The sequence below is a fragment of the Oncorhynchus tshawytscha genome, linkage group LG29, assembly GCF_018296145.1.
Source record: "Oncorhynchus tshawytscha isolate Ot180627B linkage group LG29, Otsh_v2.0, whole genome shotgun sequence".
NCBI classification, from domain to species: Eukaryota; Metazoa; Chordata; class Actinopteri; order Salmoniformes; family Salmonidae; genus Oncorhynchus; species Oncorhynchus tshawytscha.
In genome coordinates this window covers 13,008,746-13,028,318 of record NC_056457.1, presented here as the reverse complement: position 1 = coordinate 13,028,318, position 19,573 = coordinate 13,008,746, and the positions used below count along the sequence as shown (strand labels likewise).

At 41.9% G+C, this 19,573-nt stretch overlaps 1 protein-coding gene across 1 annotated transcript in view; it reads left to right on the top strand.

Annotated features, from left to right (window-relative positions):
- LOC112227911 (cadherin-7-like) overlaps nucleotides 1-19,573 on the top strand; it is a 117,988-nt gene that overhangs the window by 29,008 nt on the left and 69,407 nt on the right. The window contains exon 3 of the mRNA XM_024392908.2: nucleotides 14,757-15,051. Within this exon, the coding sequence (XP_024248676.1) occupies nucleotides 14,757-15,051 (295 nt within the window). The remainder of the gene's footprint in view (nucleotides 1-14,756; nucleotides 15,052-19,573) is intronic.

The following is a 19,573-nucleotide window of genomic DNA, read 5'->3' as shown; positions in this document are numbered from 1 at the left end:
GATGCATAGCACACAGAATGGTAGCATGAATAGGCATCCCCCTTTCAAAGAATTATGGGGGAGGGAATCAAAGCTCTTTTCCCCACTAACAGGCTCCTTAGATACAATCTCTGGGTGACCTTTTTTTCCTCTGGGAAGTAATACAGCCCACCACTGACAGCTCACAGCTCACTGACATTCACTTTGTACTAAAAGAAACCCTCCAATGACATGCATTTTCCATGAGTCGGAAATACAATACAAGAAGACAGAATTTGCATTTATGTAATTTCCTTACATTGACTAGCCTCCATGCTAGCCCCAACAGCAGCAGTGTGGTGTCATAGAGTTGAAGTGCATTAGGTAGAACTGAGTTGAGCCAAACAGTGAGCTTGACACATACATCACCAGAAATCCAACCAACCATTCATACTAATGAGATTAACAGCTAGACCTGGTGACATATGGCTAATTCAAAACCCTGGGCTTTGTTTTTATGCAGTAATTTCTGTCGTAAAATATTTGGCTGATTCATATGGTGTTGTTGGCTAATCCTCTGGCCTTTGGGTAAGTGGGCAACTCGTCTCATATACTACCGATGCTTTTAATCATGCTAATGTTAATGGGTTGGTAGAGTAAGATGCCGGCGCTCTAATTAAGGTGGAGAATATTCTAGTTGTTCCCATCCAATTTTCTTCCACTGTGGTAATTGGGATTGCTTTCTGAGGCATTAGGATGACTTGGCGGGCAGGTGCAGATATGAAGTCTCTCTGACGTTGAAGAAAGGCAGAATTCCGAAACTCATTTCTGACTTTGATGGAAAGATGATTTGCTCATGTGCGCAGCCAGAGAGCAGTAAGGCTTGCTTTATCCTCGCCGAGTCTGTCTCTGTGTAATTTTTTAAATTGGGCTGAATCTAAAAAGGGAAACATTATCTCCTATACAACCTTACAACCAAGCAAGAGACACTCTCCTAGATCCTCTACAAAGCTTTCAATATTTCTCTCCTCACACTAAGTCATTTGATTTGAGAGTCAAATCAGTATTTGCCACCGTTCAGTCATGATAGGGGAAACAGACAGATTAGCTGTAAATTAGTTGGAAATTAAACCACCTGCTCATATCCTGTAGTGTTTCGGCGGCAGACATGGGTTCAAATATTGTTTCACATTTTTGGTTCAGTTGCGCCAGGCAAGCTCAATCAAGCCCAGATACAGTATTTGAAATGGTTTCAAATATTATTTGAACCCCCTATTTAGTTAGTGACCACCTCAAAGAGCTCAAGACAAACGACACATCTCTGAAACAGCGACCTAATAGCACTTTCGTTCATTTGCTTTATATATCACAGGGCAATGTGTTCCCCATGATAACCTTGATGTTACCACTGTGATGGATATGGCCAGCACCTGGCCGCACCATTCTGGCACATTGTGACATCTCGTATAACCTTACCTGAATGTCTCCTATGACATGTCACTTTATTATGGTATTAAGCTAATTTACCATGAGATTCTATAGGATGATCAGTCAACATTAGAGAGAAAGCCCACGTTGCTCACTGTCACCCAGACATTGATGTGTAAATACCAGGGGGAACGACTGCCCCCTCTCATCGAATACAGGATGATGGCGTGCAGTGGCTCTTGACCAATTCTGCTATTTTGTGTTTGTTTTTTTACACAGATCTTAAAATGTTTTGTACGTAATGTCTCCGCCATCATTTTCTATAACTAACTAACCTTGATCTGTACAAAAATGTCCTCTTCATCGAGTCGGCAGCTCTGGAAGTTCTGCTTACTCTGGACTAGGCCCTAATCCCCTGGTTTCAAAAGAGGAAGCGACGGAAAATAGAGGCAGGTGAGGCGGCCTCCTGACGAGACTACGTCGATAAGCAAATAGACCGCCATTGCCCGCTGTTCTATTGGCGAACCTGCAATAGCTGGAGAAAAAACTGAATGAGCTATCCTATCAACGGGACCTGAAAAACTGTAATATCCTATGTTTCTCAGAGTTGTGGCTGAACGATGACATGGATATACTGTACATCTCGCTGATATTTATATGCATCTTCAAGACAAAGGGGAGGGTTGTGTCCCTTTGTTAACAACAGCTGGTGCGCGATCTCTAATGTTAAGGAATTGTATCAAGTTTTTGCTTGCCTGAGTTAGAATAACTCATGATAAGCTGCAGACAATACTATTTATCATCTACATTTTTCATAGCTATCTATTTACCTCAGACAATCTGCACCTGCAGGATTGTCTGAGACCAACCACCCGGACAGCTGATGAAACTGTGGGTTTGCACAACCAAAGAATTTTGGCACAAACTGTCAGAAACCATTTCAGGGAAGCTCATCAACTGTAGATGCTCGCTGTCCTTACCAGGGTCTTGACCTGACTGCAGTTTGGCGTCGTAACCGACTTCAGTGGGAAAATGCTCACCTTCGATGGCCACTAGCATGCTGGAGAAGAGTTCTCTTCACGGATGAATCCTGGTTTCAACTATACAGGGTAGATGGCGCCGTGTGGGCTGGCGGTTTGCTGATGTCAAAGTTGAGAACAGAGTGCACCATGGTTGCGGTGGGGTTATGGTATGGGCAGGCATAAGCTACAGACAACGGCAATGGCAATTTGAATGCACAGAGATATAATGACGAGATCCACCGCCATGTTTCAGGATGATAATGCATAGCCCCATGTCGTCATGATCTGTACACAACTCCTAAAAGCTGAAAATGTCCTTGTTTTTCCATGGCCTGCATACTCACCAGACATGTCGCCCATTGAGCCTGTTTGGGATGCTCTGGATAGACGTGTAGGACAGCGTGTTCCAGTTCCCGCCAATATCCAGTAACTTCACAAAGCCATTAAAGGGGAGTTGGACAACATTCCACAGGCCACAGTCAACACGGATCAACTCTATGTGAAGGAGATGTGTCACGATACATGAGGAAATTAGTGCTCACACCAGATACTAACTGTTTTTTTGATCCCCGCCCATACCCTTCTTTTAAGGTATTTGTGACCAACGGATGCGTATCTGTGATGTGATATCATGTGATATAATTTAGTCTGACTGATTCCCTTATCTGAACTATAACTCTGTAAAACGTTGAAATGGTTGCATTTTGCGTTTATATTTTTGTTCAGTGTATTATGATCACTCTATTGTAAGGGGAGACTCTCTCGAACACAATGGTGTTCTCCGTTTTGCTCTACGACCTCCCCAAATATGTCAGGAGACTCCTCTGAAGTCGGTACTGTCGATGTGTCAACTTCTGTTTGGTAGCGTCTAAACCATTTGGGCTGCAAACATTTGGAAAGTATGAAGGTAGATTTGTGCCTACTCAAAAAAAGAGGTAAATATGTGAAAAAAATATAGTTTTTTTTATATCTCCTTGATTTAGGACAGACACTTCAAAACCTTGTTTCTTATGATATATTTTTTGACTGTCCTTTTTGCCATTTATGAATGAGTTATTGAATGTGTTTCTATGGGCTTTAGTAGTAAAGGCCAAATATATATCTATATATTTTTGTATACCTAAAGGTGTTCTAAATTTTTTATCAAATAGCTAAATGATCCACAGTATGACCAAACAATGGATCGTCAGTATGATCTAAAAACCTTCTACAGTATGCTCACTTCGAGGCAAGCAACACTGAACCATATATGAGAGCACCCGCTGTTCCAGACTCTGTCTAATCTGTCTTCCAGTAGCCAATGTGAGTAATATCTTTAATTAAACAGGTTAACATTTGCAACAGACGGAATACCAGGATGCTTACTCAAGGCATGCCTTGACCAGTTGGCAAGTGTCTTCTTTGACATTTTCAACCTATCCCTGACCTGGTCTGTAATACAAACTTGTTTCAAGCAAACCACTATAGTCCCCGTGCCCAAGAACTCCAAAATAACCTGCCTAAATAACTATCGCCATGTAACTGTAACATCTATAACCATGAAATACTTTGAAAGGCTGGTCATGGCTCACATCAACACAGACTCCCTGGATATACTTCAATTCACAAACCGCCCCAACAGAATCACAGATGATGCAATCTCTATTGCACTCCACACTGCCCTCACCCACCTGGACAAAAGGAATACCTATGTAATAATGATTTTCATTGACTACAGATCAGCATTCAACACCATAGTCCCATCCAAGCTCATCACCAAGCTCGGGACTGAACACCTCCCTCTGCAACTGTATCCTGGATTTCCTGGACTTCTTGATGAGACGCCCCCAAGCCATGAGGGTAGGCAACAACACATCCGCCCACACTGACCATCAACACGGAGGCCTCTCAGTGGTGTGTGCTTAGTCCTCTCCTCTACTCCTTGTTCACCCACGACTGAAAGACTGCGCATGACTCCAACACCATCAAGTTTGTTGATGACACAATGGTGGTAGGACTGATCACTGACAACAATGAGACAGCCTATAGGGAAGAGTTCAGAGACCTGGCAGTGTGGTGCCAGTACAACAACCTCAACATCAGCAAGACAAAGGAGCTGATCGTGGACTACAGGAGACAAAGGGGCGAGCACACCCCCCTCTACATCGTTGGGGCCATAGTGGAGTGGGTCGAGAGCTTTATGTTCCTCTGAGTCCACATCAATAAGGAATTAACATGGTCCACACATGCCCACACAGTTGTGAAGAGAATGACAGCTCCTCTTCCCCATAAGGAGGCTGAAAACATTTGGCATGGGCCCTCAGATCCTGAAAAGTTTCTACAGCTGCACAATTGAGAGCATCTTGACTGGCTGCATCACTTCTTGATACAGCAATTGCAAGGCACCCGGCCGCCATCAAGGACCTCTATACCAGGCGGTGTCAAAGGAAGGCAAACATTTTTTGTCAAAGACTCCAGTCACCCAAGCCATTGACTGTTCTCTCTGCTACCGCATGGCAAGCTGTACCAGTGCACCAGGTCTGGAACCAACAGGACCCTGAACATCTTCTACCCCCAAGCGATAACACTGCTAAACAAGACTGCTAAATAGCTAATAAAATGGCTACCCAGACTACCTGCATTGACCTTATTTTTGCACTAACTATCTTGCGCTTGCTCCATGCACACACACTGGACTCTACTCACACACATATACTTACACTGACACCCCAACACGCACACACACGCTCACACACACCACACACTGCTGCTACTGTCTATTATCTATCCTGTTGCCTAGTCACCACTATACCTACAGTATATGTACACTACACGGTCAAATTTTTAGAACACCTACACATTTTGTCTTTATTTTTACTATTTTTTACATTGCAGAATAATAGTGAAGACGTCAAAACTATGAAATAACACATACTGTATGGAATCATGTAGTAACCAAAAAAGTGTTAAACAAATCTAAATGTATTTTATATTGAGATTCTTCAAATAGCCACCCTTTGCCTTGATGACAGATTTACACACTCTTGGCATTCTCTCAACCAGCTTCATGAGGTAGTAACCTGTAATGCATTTCAATTAACAGGTGTGCCTTGTTAAAAGTTCATTTGCGGAATTTATTTCCTTCTTAATGCGTTTGAGCATTTCAAGAACTTGAACATTTCCTCAAGTGCAGTCGCAAAAACCATCAAGCGCTATGATGAAACTGGCTCTCATGAGGACCGCCACAGGAATGGAAGACCCAGACTCTGCTGCAGAGGATAAGTTCATTGGAGTTACCAGCCTCAGAAATTGCAGCCCAAATAGATGCTTCACAGAGTTCAAGTAACAGACAACATCTACTGTTCAGAGGAGACTGTGTGAATCAGGCCTTCATGGTCAAATTGCTGCAAAGAAACCACTACTAAATGACACCAATAAGAAGAAGAGACTTGCTTGGGCCAAGACACGACCAATGGACATTAGACTGGTCGAAATCTATCCTTTGGTCTGGAGTCCAAATTGGAGATTTTTGGTTCCAACCGCCATGTCTTTGTGAGACGCGGTGTGGGTGAACGGATGATCTCTGCATGTGTGGTTCCCACCATAAAGCATGGAGGAGGAGGTTTTATGGTGTAGGCGTGCTTTGCTGGTGACACTGTAAGTGATTAATTTAGATTTCAAGGCACACTTAATCAGCATGGCTACCACAGTATTCTGCAGCGATATGCCATCCCATCTGGTTTGCGCTTAGTGGGACTATCATTTGTTTTTCAACAGGACAATAACCCAAAACACCTGCATTTTTACCAAGAAGGAGAGTGATGGAGTGCTGCATCAGATGACCTGGCCTTCTCAATCCCTCGACCTCAAACAACTTGAGATGTTTTTTGATGAGTCGGACCACAGAGTGAAGGAAAAGCAGTCAACAAGTGCTCAGCATATGTGTGAACTCCTTCGAGACGGTTGGAAAAGCATTCCAGGTGATGCTGGTTGAGAGAATGCCAAGAGTGTGCAAAGCTGTCATTTTTGACCGGTAGTGTACATCTACCTCAATTACCTCTTACCCCTGCACAATGACTCAATACTGGTACTCCCTGTATATACAGTGCCTTCAGAAACTATTCATACCCATTGACTTATTCCACATTTTGTTTTGTTACAAACTGTATTGAAAATGGATCAAACTTTTTTTTATCACCCATCTACACACAATACTTCAAAATGACAAGGTAAAAACATGTTTTTAAAAATGATAACACATTTACAGAAATACACTATACATACGAAAGTATGTGGAAACCCCTTCTAATTAGTGGATTCCGCTATTTCAGCCACTGACAGGTGTATACAATTGAGTACACAGCCCTGCAATCTCCATTGACAAACATTATTGGCAGTATAATAGCTTTACTGAAGAACTCAGTGACTTTCAATGTGACACCGTCATAGGATGCCACCTTTTCAACAAGTCAGTTCGTCAAATTTCTGCCCCGTTAGAGCTGCCCCGGGTCAACTGCAAGGGATGTTATTGTGAAGTTGAAATGTCTAGTAGCAACAATGGGTCAGCCGCGAAGTGGTAGGCCACACAAGCTCACAGAATGCAACCTCCAAGTGCTGAAACACTCTGCGAGTAAAAATTGCATTCTCTGGAGTGATGAATCATGCTTCACCATCTGGCAGTCCGACGGACAAATCTGGTTTTGGAGGATGCCTGGAAAATGATACCATCCCTAATGCATAGTGCCAACTGTAAAGTTTGGTGGTGGAGGAATAATGGTCTGGGGCTGTTTTTTATGGTTCAGGCTCGGCACCTTAGTTCCAGTGAAGGGAAAGCTTAATGCTAGAGTATACAATGACATTCCAGATGATTCTGTGCTTCCATCTTTGTGGGAACAATTTTGGGAATTCACTTTCCTGTTTCAGCATGACAATGCCCCTATGCACAAAGCGAGGTCCATACAGAAATGATTTGTTGTGATCGGTGTGGAAGAACTTGACTGGCCAGCACAGAGCCCTGATCTCAACCCCATCAAACACCTTTGGGAGGAATTGGAACGACGACTGCGAGCCAGGCCTAATCAAACAACATCAGTACCTGACCTCACTAATGCACTTGTGGCTGAATAGAAGCAAGTCACCACCGCAATGTTGCGACATCTAGAGCAAAGCCTTCCCAGAAGAGTGGAGACTATTATAGCAGCAAAGGGGTGACCAACTCCATATTAATGCCTATGATTTTGGAATGAGATGTTCGATGAGCAGGTGTCCATATACTTTTGGTCATGTAGTGTATCTCATTTACAGTTGAAGTCGGAAGTTTACATACACTTAGATTGGAGTTATTAAAACTCGTTTTTCAACCACTCCACAAATGTACAAACAATAGTATGCAAGTATAAACACCATGGGATCGCGCTGCCGTCATACCGCTCAGGAATGAGACGCCTTCTCTCTCCTAGAGATGAACGTGCTTGGGTGCGAAAAGTGCAAATCAATCCCAAAACAACAGCAAAGGACCTCTTGAAGATGCTGGAGGAAACAGGTACAAAAGTATCTATATCCAGAGTAAAACGAGTCCTATATCGACATGACCTGAAAGGCCGCTCAGCAAGGAAGAAGCCACTGCTCCAAAACCGCCATAAAAAAGCCAGACTACGGTTTGCAACTGCATGTGGGGACAAAAATCTTACTTTTTGGAGAAATATCCTCTGGTCTGATGAAACAAAAATAGAACTGTTTGGCCATAATGACCATTGTTATGTTTGGAGGAAAAAGGGGGATGCTTGCAAGCCGAAGAACACCATCCCAACCATGAAGCATGGGGGTGGCAGCATCATGTTGTGGGGGTGGCAGCATCATGTTGTGGGGGTGTTTTGCTGCAGGAATGACTGGTGCACTTCACAAAATAGATGGCATCATGAGGAGGCAAAATTATGTGGATATATTGAAGCAGCATCTCAAGACATCCGTCAGGAAGTTAAAGCTTGGTCGCAAATAGGTCTTCCAAATGGACAATGGACCCCAAGCATACTTCCAAAGTTGTGGGAAAATGGCTTAAGGACAACAAAGTCAAGATATTGGAGTGGCCATCACAAAGCCCTGACCTCAATCCTATAGAACATTTGTGGGCAGAACTGAAAAAGCTTGTGCGGAGGAATGGGCCAAAATTCACCCAACTTATTGTGGGAAGCTTGTGGAAGACTACCCGAAACGTTTGACCCAAGTTAAACAATTTACAGGCAATGCTAACAAATACTAATTGAGTGTATGTAACTTCTGACCTGCTGGGAATGTGATAAAATATATAAAAGATTAACTAAATCAATCTCTTTACTTTTATTCTGACATTTCACATTCTTAAAATTAAGTGACCTAAGGCAGGGAATGTTTACTTGGATTAAATGCCAGGAATTGTGAAAACCTGAGTTTAAATGTATTTGGCTAAGGTGTATGTAAACTTCCGGCTTCAACCGTACATGTCACGACTTCCGCCGAAGTTGGCTCCCCTGCCTGTTCGGGCGGTGCTCGGTGGTCGCCGTCACCGTCCTACTAGCCACTACCGATCCCTTTTTCGTTTGTCTGTTGGTTTTGTCTTATTAGTTTCACCTGTGTGTATTTTAGTTTAATTAGCGTCCTTACATATAGTAGGTTGTTCCGCCCTTGTTTTGTGCGGGATTGTTTTTTGTTACTCTGTTGTATGGTGGTTTTTCGTGTGTGTATTCTCCAGACTATTTTGGTCCTTGTTTGGGCTGGTCAATTGTATGCGCCCTGTGTGTTGGCGTGACCGTTTTTGTGCGCCAGAGAATAAATTGACAATCTACTGAACCCTGCTCTCTGCGCCTGATTCCACCCACCACTCCTAGTAAATCGTGACAGTACATAATTATTCACACCCCTGAGTCAATAGTTTGTAGAAGTACCTTTGGTAGCGACCACAGCTGTCAGTCTTTCTGGGTAATTCTCTAAGAGCTTTCCACACCTGGATTGTGCAACATTTGCCCGTTATTCTTTTCAAAATTCTTCAAGCTTTATCAAGTTGATTGTTGATTATTACTAGACAAACATTTTCAGGTCTTGCCATAGATTTTCAAATAGATTTAAGTCAAACTGTAACCAACCACTCAGGAACATTCACTATCTTCTTGGTAAACAACTCCAGTGTAGATTTGGCCTTGTGTTTTATGTTATTGTCTTGCTGAAAGGTAAATTAATCTCCCAGTTTCTGGTGGAAAGCAGACTGTAGCAGGTTTTCCTATGGGCTTTGCCTGTGCGTAGCTCCAGTCCTTAACGATTACAAGCATACCACCACTATACTTGAAAATATGGAAAGTGGTACTCAATAATGTGTTCTTTTGTATTTGTCCCAAACATAACACTTTCTATTCAGGACAAAAAGTGAATTGCTTTCCACATTTTTTGCAGAATTACTTTAGTGCCATGTTGAAAACATGATGCATGTTTTGGAATGTGTTAATTCTGTACAGGCTTCCTTCTTTTTAATCTTTCAATTAGGTTAGTATTGTGAAATACCTACAATGTGGTTGATCCATCTTCAGTTTTCTCGTATCACAGCCATTAAACTCTGTAACTGTTTTAATTTCACAGTTGGCCTCATGGTGAATTCCCTGGCTGAATTTCCTTCCTCTCCGGCAACTGAGTTAGGAAGGACCCCTGTCACTTTATTGTGACTGTGTGTATTGATACACCATCCAAAGTGTAATTAATAACAACACCATGCTTGAAGGGATATTCAATGTCTGCTTTTACATTTTTTACCCACCTACCAATGGGTGCCCTTCTTTGCGAGGCATTGGAAAACCTCCCTGGTCTTCGATGTTGAATCTGTGTCTGAAATTCACTTCTGCGAGTTAGGGACTTTACAGATAATTGTACGTCTGGGGTACAGAGATGAGGTAGTCATTCACAAATCAATCATGTTAACCATTATTATTGCACAGATAGTGAGTGCACTAATTATGTGAGTTGTTATGCAAATTTTAACTCCTGAACTTATTTCGGCTTGCCATAGCGAAGGGGTTGAATACTTATTGGCTCAAGACATTTCAGCATATCATTTAAAAAAACGGAATTTCATTTTGACATTATGGGGTATTGTATATAGCCCAGTGACAAAAACATCTCAATTTACTTGATTTTAAATTCAGGCTGTAACACAACAAAATGTGGAAAAAGTCAAGGAGTGTGAATACTTTCTGAAGGCACTGTAGCATGGTATGTTTTACTTGTTATTGTAATTCGTTACTGTATATTTATTCCTCTTGTCACTTTTTTAATATTTAATTACATGTATTTTTCATTAACCCTGCATTGTTGGAAAATGACCTATAAGTAGGCATTTCACTGTTAGTCTACACCTGATGTTTACGAAGGATGTGACAGATAGAATTTGATTTGATTGATGCCACGGAAGTTCAAGGCCGACCGTCGTACTGCAGGCATTGTTAGCAGAAAACAGGATCCCCATTATAGTGAATGGAAAAATGGCAATCTTCAGGGTCAATCTTCATGTAAACGGAACATTTTTGAAGACAATCATGGTACCAATTAATTATTGCTTCTAATACACCAGATATATGCCCTTGAACCAATTATTTTAAAATTGCACACAGAACAAGTTCTAAGAATAATTGAGTTGCCAATGGCAGCCTACAGTACCCTGGTCTGCCTTCTTACTTGAATGACTCAATGAGAGGGGGAAGCACTGAGAGCTTACAGCGTCACTTCCTGGAGTAGCTCAAACTGCGCATGTTATGCCTCCATGAGACACCAACTTACCCGACTTCATTTGGCTTCAATGTACTGTTGAGTCTTCACATAGGAATGAAAGGTGTCACATGATAGATGGCTTGATCCAAGGCTTTGTCCATTCATACAGTATATACAGTCATTGATACATACAGTCGTACAAACACCTTGGTATGCTCCATGCTGTTTAGTTACAATTTACACGAGCTTGCTGTTGTTCGAAGATGCTGTAGCAACCTGTTACCCCTGGTAGATTGCTTTCTTTTTCTAGGGTTTTTGGGTGGTTGATAGTTGCTTTTCATATTGTTTTTTTTTTTTTAAACATGGTTCAACCTAATCGGAGACACATCCAATGAACAAACAATGCAATGAGTGCCTATAAATGAATTCCAATTACATCTGAGAATTTGGCACTTACAGAGTAAATAGGAAATTATAATGAAACACTAATTCCAGTATCAGCTCCCCTTTTCCCAGAGCTTATTGTTGCTCCCAGTGCTCCTTCATTACACATACAAGTCTAAGGACCCAGAATGGTACCTAAATGAATGCATCATCTAGCTTTTACATGACATGTTTCTGGTAATTACCGTCCATATACCAGTTCTTCACTGGCTGTTTCTTTATGTGTATCTACTTACTGTATATACAGGTAAATTGCTAATGAAGCAGATGTTGGCTGTGAAATGATTGTAATGAGATTGTTCATGTAGTAATTATCTGTTTTTCAACATGTATGTTTTTTTTTTACAGGTGTACGTGTGGTGCGAGTGTGTGCTTTTCTAAGCAGAGGCATGGTAACTACATAGCTACTCCCGAACAAAGGCAAAGGGAACTAGAGAGGATCATGGTCTCTAATGCTCCCCCCCCCCCTGATTTGAAGGGAGGTAGGGCGGGGGGTGAACACACTGAGGCCTTCTCAGAGCAGAGGCAGGGATCACCATGGCTACTCACCAGAACCAGGGGTGAAGTGAATAAATGAAAAGCTCAGCACAGCAAGAGCTGGAGTGTGCATTGACGCTCTCTCGCCTGCATTTTTAGCTCCTTTTGTGGTGCAAAGGGACCTCTCTCCCTTTCCTTTACACTTCACAGTTTTTCTTCACCCTGAGTATTATGTTTGGTAGTATAACATGTTGTACTTCACAATCAAACCCCTGTTGGGCTTCATATATTGTTTTAGGCACCGGCAGAAGCAGTTGCATTATTGTTGCAATAAATGCATTGACAAAATAAGCATAGACCATAGTACTGCACTCAATAACATCTTCCTTGTACTGTACATTCCGACCAATGTAAGAAAACAATGTTGTAAGGACTGTCCCCTGATAATTATACACTTTTGATAGTTTGATTTGGTAGCCTACAACTAAGGCAGCATTTATTTATTTTTACAGCGTATACTTCCTTCTTTACTTCCTCACAACATAACGAAGTGTTTTACAGTAGCCCACAAGCATAAAACACAGCCAGATCAACCAATGTTGTTTCTTTACAGGTTTTATTTTGGTCTATTTGTGAACCATGTTACTGCCCTCATGGAAACCCCATTAAACTCAACCGTTCAAACCGAGGCGCTCCTTAGCAGCAGCAGTAGCCAATAGGCTGTTTCGGTGTACCAGAGCCAGTGTTGCTTCTGGGTATGTATTTGCGCCTGACTCAGAACTGTGTGTACACAGTCCGTTAAATAGAATAAAACTCTCTCTCTCTCTCCTCCTGAGAGAGAGAGGGGGAAATACAAAGCTTGAAACATGTATCCGGGATTTCATTTATTTATTTATTTAAAAAAAAAAAATCTTATTTTATTCTTCCAAGGCTTCCAGTCGTCTTTGTCGTTTTCTACAAAGTACGTCAGTCAAACAGGGAGGAAGAAAAGAGACATGGCCAGTGCAATAATAACAGTGCTAACACACTGTGACTGAACAATACAGCAAAGATTAAAACCCCATTAAGCAGCACCAGAACCATTCAAAACCAAACAGCCTCTTAGCGATTGTGATGGAAATGTGCCATACATCGTAATGTGTATAATAACAGGTGAGATATGGCCATGGGGACACAGTTTTTTCTTAAAGTTTGGCCAATTGCAGTCTTTTTAACGCTCCGAGGTAAACAAGTAAACACAAAGCAAACGTGATTGCCCCAGGAGGACTGTCTGCATACAAAGTGGCGATAAGTGTCAGCATTGATTTCACTGGAGTTTTTCTGCTCTGTTCCACTCACCCTATCGTACTCTTGCTGTGTCGCTGGCGGCAGTGTGTTTTTAAGTTACACTGCTGTACTGGGCTGTGGAGCATACTGGGTTCTGTTCATCCCAAGGGAGGTAAAGATAGGATGTTTATGTACATTTTTGCAAGAGAAGCAACTATGGTGCTCGATTTAAAGTTCTACATAATAACAGTAGAAGTTTGAAATAGCACCTGAAAATGAGCAAAGACAGTTAAAAAACAGGTTAGATTAAAGGAAGGAAGTGGTATTCTACAGGGATACACTTTTTAATAGGACCTACTGTGGCATACATATTTTATGTAATATACTCACTTCTGAATAGATTCAAAGTGGAACACTTGAAGCCCATTGCAAAAAAAAGCCAAGCGTAAAGCTAACAACCCAGTTTTGAGAGCGACTACATGCCGCAGTCAGTTGACCCCTGACCTTCAGTTACATGCTTTGTGGGCTGTCAGCTTTGTCCTCCCTGTCTGTGGTATTTTCCCGGAACACACTGCCATCGACGGCTTGCTCAAGATTAAATGTTGACTCTCCACTGCAGTTGACAATTTACCTCAAGTTTGCTCCTGACAGCAGGGGATGGTGAATAAACAAACGGCTTCCCTATTGGAGTGTCAAGAGGCGCATGCTGAGGCATGCCCATGCAACCAATACCATCATTATGCCCCAGACATGCCATTCATCAACAGCCTGATGGAATCCATTAATAAAATACATTTGGTGTCCGTCTGAGGCTCTATTGGATATATAAAACATACATTAAGCCTGCAGCGATATCCAAGCAATCATTTGATACACCTATTGACTTGAAAACAAAAATGATACTGCCAGATGCCCGCTGGGATACAACATGGATCTGTAAAACCTTTGTTGCATCCCAAATGACACCCTATTCCCTACATTGTCCACTACTTTTGACCAGAGCCCTATGGGTCCTGGTCAAATGAAGTTGTTGTTGTTGTTTTCTTGAAGTGAAGTGCTTGGGAAATAACCCTGTTTCAAATGTAACTACACTGTAATCCCTGGGAAGGTCTGGGCTTCTTATCCTACAGAATTGTGCTAACACTATGCAACACTCTCCATATTCCCACCAGACTGCTTATTAGAATGCATTTATATTGCACACAGCCATACTCACAGAGCTTTGAGACTTCTGGTATCCTGTTTTACAAACAATGTGCACTTTGTTCACTTATTTTTTTTGTTGGTATGTGTTTATTCAGCACAATGTTTCTGCCCAGGAAAAACGTTGAACCTATTTGAAATTGCACAGATGTACATAATGGATCGATCATAATGGTATAGCATTGGATTTGGTTTTATAAGTCACCAATCTCCTTTCTACTGACTGACATTATCTCTGGTCTCCAATTACAGCTCCACTCAGATGTAGACAAAGGGGATGGCAAAGTGAAGTACGTGCTCTCCGGGGAGGGCTCCACCTCCATCTTCACCATCGACGAGAACACGGGGGACATCCACGCCACTAAGCGTCTGGACCGGGAGGAGCAGGCCTATTACACCCTGCAGGCCCAGGCCGTGGACCGGCTCACTAACATCCCTGTGGAGCCCAGGTCAGAGTTTGTTGTCAAGGTCCAGGACATCAATGACAATGAGCCCAAGTTTCTGGATGGACCCTACATGGCAGGGGTACCAGAGATGTCAGCACTGGGTAAGCCTCTTTCTCAGCCTCTCTCTCTCTCTGTTTGTTTGTCCCCAGTCCTCTGTCCTCGTCTCTGTCTATCTATCTGTCAGTCTGTACGTGATTTTGACATTGATGTCTGTATGTCTGCCTGTAATCTGCCTCTGATTCTCTCTCTCTCTCTACCTCTTTCTCACTCTCTCTCTCTATTTCTGTCTCTGTCTCTCTGTCTCTCTGTCTCTCCCTCTATCACATTTACTCACCACTACCCACCACTATCTGAAATATCCTACATTTATCTCTCTCTGTCTCTCAACTCACTTGCTTCATCTATGTTAATAAACACAGTCTACGCTTTATTATAAACATGGAACTGAATCTGTGGCATTCATTTGTCTGTCAAACTGTGCATGATTGTCATAGCCACAACTGAAGAGGGTCCTTTTCCACACACACAGAGGTTTTCTTTCTAGTGTTTTCATTAACTGTTGCAGTTTCAAAACACTGTGGTTTTAAAAGCTCCAAAATCTAATCTGACCCGTTACAAAGTGATTACTACAACTGGTTAGTTCCATTAAGTGGCTCCCATTGTTCCACATTGTACATGGTTTAGATGCGGTTTTATACCTAAAATAGTGAACAACCTCATGAGCCCCCCAAAAGATCATTGCTAGTTTGAACGATGAAAGCGGTGAAATATCTGCTTATACAAACAGACCCGAAACCTCGATGTTGAGCAATGAATCTAGCGAGTTCAGAGATGGCAGATTATTCAAATCCAACAGGACATGTAACGGAACACCTCGCGAGGTGCTTCGCCACGGAAACAAAAGCTTACCGCACAGTGCCTGGGGACACCGTGAGCCAATCCTGTCGGAATGGGAAATGTGGATTAAGCCTCCATTTAAAATTCATGTGACAATCTGCCAGGGAGAGGAATAAGAGGCTCCACACGCCAAGTGGCAGACAATGTCTCCCAATCTTCAGGGTTAAGTGATATGACAGGCACAAACACACCAACCTCAATATTCTTATCATGTAGACCCAGAGACAGCAGAACATTGCATCTATGTGTTGTATCTTCCTCAGGCTGATAGGCAGAGATGCCAACAAGTGGATACATGGAGAGACTGTTTGGTGTAAAGTCAAAATGGAGCCTATGCTAGGCATTAACTGGCAATGATAGGAGTATTTTCCAGGCCAATGCAGTGCTTTGCTCATAACATTTATGTCATAGGCACTGAGATCTTATAAGGATTAAGCAGCCCAGAGTCAACGGGGGGTAAAGGTGGGGTCTGGCTTAAGGAACTAGAGGATTCCACTACAAGGGCTAGGTGGCTCGTGTCCAACGGGAGATAAGAGAGGTAGAGCAACTGAGCACTTCATCTGCAGTAAAGGAAGCACTCCGAACACCAATAGGCCGGGTCACACTCTCTGGCTTATTTACATCGCCATGGTCTTCATCTGAAGTTGTTAGAACAGCATGTGAATTATACATCCCGCTCTTTGTAAATATCTGCTCAGGGCAATTTATAGTACAGGAGTGGGCCAGGCACCTCTTGTCCTCCATAACTCCTTCATAGATGTCTTTAAATCATTAATGGGCGTAGACCGGCTACCTGTAATGAATTGGTTCAATTTAGAGGAAATCATGAATTTAATTAATTAAAGCAATTAGATGGTAGTTGCTTGTCTCATACACATGGTAGCCCTTATGGCCCGGGGATCTAGGAATACTTTGTCTTAATCACGCCTCGGGATGTCAAATGATAGACAAGAGGGGCTTGAAGACATTTGGCTGTGTGACAACCTCTGAGCAGCCAAGGCACAGGTCTCAGGTCTACACGTCAGACAGACGTTCCCCGGGAGCTGATGGAGGGCTTAGGGAATGTAATGTCAGGCCAAGGCCACCGCCTCGTAGAAATGTACCACCCACCACTCCTTTATCCACCTGTCATTGTTCTTGTCTAATTCATGGATGGAATAGTCAGTTAATTCTGGAAGAGAAAACGAAAGGGGTGCTTCGGTTTCAGGTGACATGGATAAAAACTCGGAAGACAGTTCATTTGAAATGATTATTTCCCTGTGATTTGAGATTTGGGGAAAGCCAAAGGAAATGTAAGATGGAATTATGGAGCCCATTGATTACAGTACCAGTGTGACTAAGTGAGATTGTAAGGATCAGAGCATTGGCACCCACCTATAGGCATATCCTGGGCACAGCAGGGCCCAGGGTTTGTCTTTCTTCGGATTTTGTCATTCATTTTCACACGCCAATTACAAATAAAGTTGAACTAGTCTCCGTGCAACAATCCCTGCTTATCTCAAGCGGACGGGAGCAGGTGTGAACGTGCAGGAATATAATCAACTTAATCATGGGCACCAATGTTGAATACTCATCAAGGAGCTGCAAAGTTGGTGAGCTTAAACTGCAGGTTTTGAATATTGCTTTTGTAATATCTAATCATCAGTCACACACCCACACTCAAATCCGTTTTGTACTAGAGAGGAACAGAGTTGCTACTAACATTTCTTACCACTCTCACACTTTGCTGATTATGTGACCTTTGTCAGCATGTTGCACTAATGTACAGTACACTTACCTTTTGAACTTCTTAAGCCTTGCTGGTGAAAGTTTACTCTAATGGTAATTCTTTAGTATATGTTAAGTTAAGTAGAAGAGAAGTCAATTCTTATCTTCTGTCTCATACACATTTTGTTCAACTAAGTATAAAAAGGTACAAGCCATAACGATGCAAAACATATAGCTTACAGTTTTGGATACTTGGATCATGTTTACTTGGAGATGAGTATTTATGGTGGCAGTTGGATCCAGTCTTGTGTCTGTAAAGCTTTGATGAATACCTGTCGGCCATTCAAATTAGACATGCTGCTACATTTATTTTCATTACTGTCAGCTGACAATCGCTCACCCTGAGATGCAGACTTGATTAGGAACCCCTGTTTTGTCCCGATTCACTGGAAAAAAAATGAAAATATGAGAAATTTATCAATCACACAAATGAAGACAGACAAAAAGTGAAGTGACACAGACAGGCACATGACAGCTGCATCGAGAGGAACCGTGTAATATATTCTGATGTGAGGATGTTTATCCGTTTTGGACAACCACTCTTGAAGGCTGGCTATTCTTATTCGTGACCTTGACTGCTATAAATATTACAGTGTTTCACAACCAATTTCCTCTAGCCTGGGTATCAGTACAGATACACCACAGAAAACACAAAATAGACATCTGAAAGAACCACATCAGAACCATTATTGAGGGATAACCTAAATTAGTTTTAGCTTACTGCAACTGTGTAGTGATAAGAATTGTGAATACCATAGCACAGCTCTCTAACATGTGACATTGATTGACCTTGTTTAAAAAAAAAAAAAATGTTGTAATATAACCTGCCACGACTAAGACGTGATGATATAATCTTGGGAGTCCACATAAAACTAGCTTGATGATAACTTCTCGGTGTCCACCCAGACATTCTTTTATTATATTGCTCAAATTCAGGACCAGCGCCTGTTAATTCTGGTTTATGACTGGAAATACGCCGACCTAATCTTCCATTTCCAAAATCACGTCATTCTGTAAGAGTACGTAAAATATGGCTCATGCAAGAAAGTGTTTTTTTTACAAGGGTGTTTGATGCAAAATAAAATATAACCTACTTTGTAAGACAGGCCCATACTGTAACGCATAAAGGAAAGTGCCTAAGACACCAGCAGAGATGCATGGCTATTAAAGTGAAATATACAAACATAAAGCAGCCTATTCATCTGACCATGCTCAACAGAAAATGGCACACTTGTGGGAAACATTGTTTTTATTCCAAGGTTACGTCTCCTATGTCAATGGTTGATAGTTGCATCTTTGTCAAATCAGAAATGGGCATCAGCTTCAAAATCACCAATAACGCAAATTCTGAGACTTACTTTCCTTGATGGACTAGTACATCCTCACACAATTTTTTTTTAATGTAACATCCCAGCCAATATAATAGTCTTTTGTGATAAATTCACCCTAGAATGGCACTGGCTCTCCTAGTAGCTCTCTATTGAGGTCCAGTTGTTTTGCATGGCAGATTACTGGCTCAGTACACTTGGTTCTGTTATGTTACAGATAAAATGCTGGTCTCCGTCAGGGGCCAGACCATAGTTCACAACAGAACAATAGAGGTAAATTGTCTGATTAGGGGTGATTACTGGACCTTTGTGCATTCAGTCCTTGACCAAAGCACTCCTTCCAACAACCTTGTTAATCCATGTTTCTGAAACGTCAAATTTCAATGTTGTTCCAAACGTCTGATTTCAAAACGCTTAATTAAGGTTAAGTTTAGGCATTAAAAATGTTTTAAGGTTTGGGATAGGCTTAAAACAACCTCTTGCTCCTACTTGAGACGCAGACGTCCCACCTAGAGCTCTGGAAATGCAAATGCGCTACGCTAAACGCTAATAGTATTAGTTAAAACGCAAACGTTCATTAAAATACACATGCTTGGTATTGAAATAAAGCTACACTCGTTGTGAATCCAGG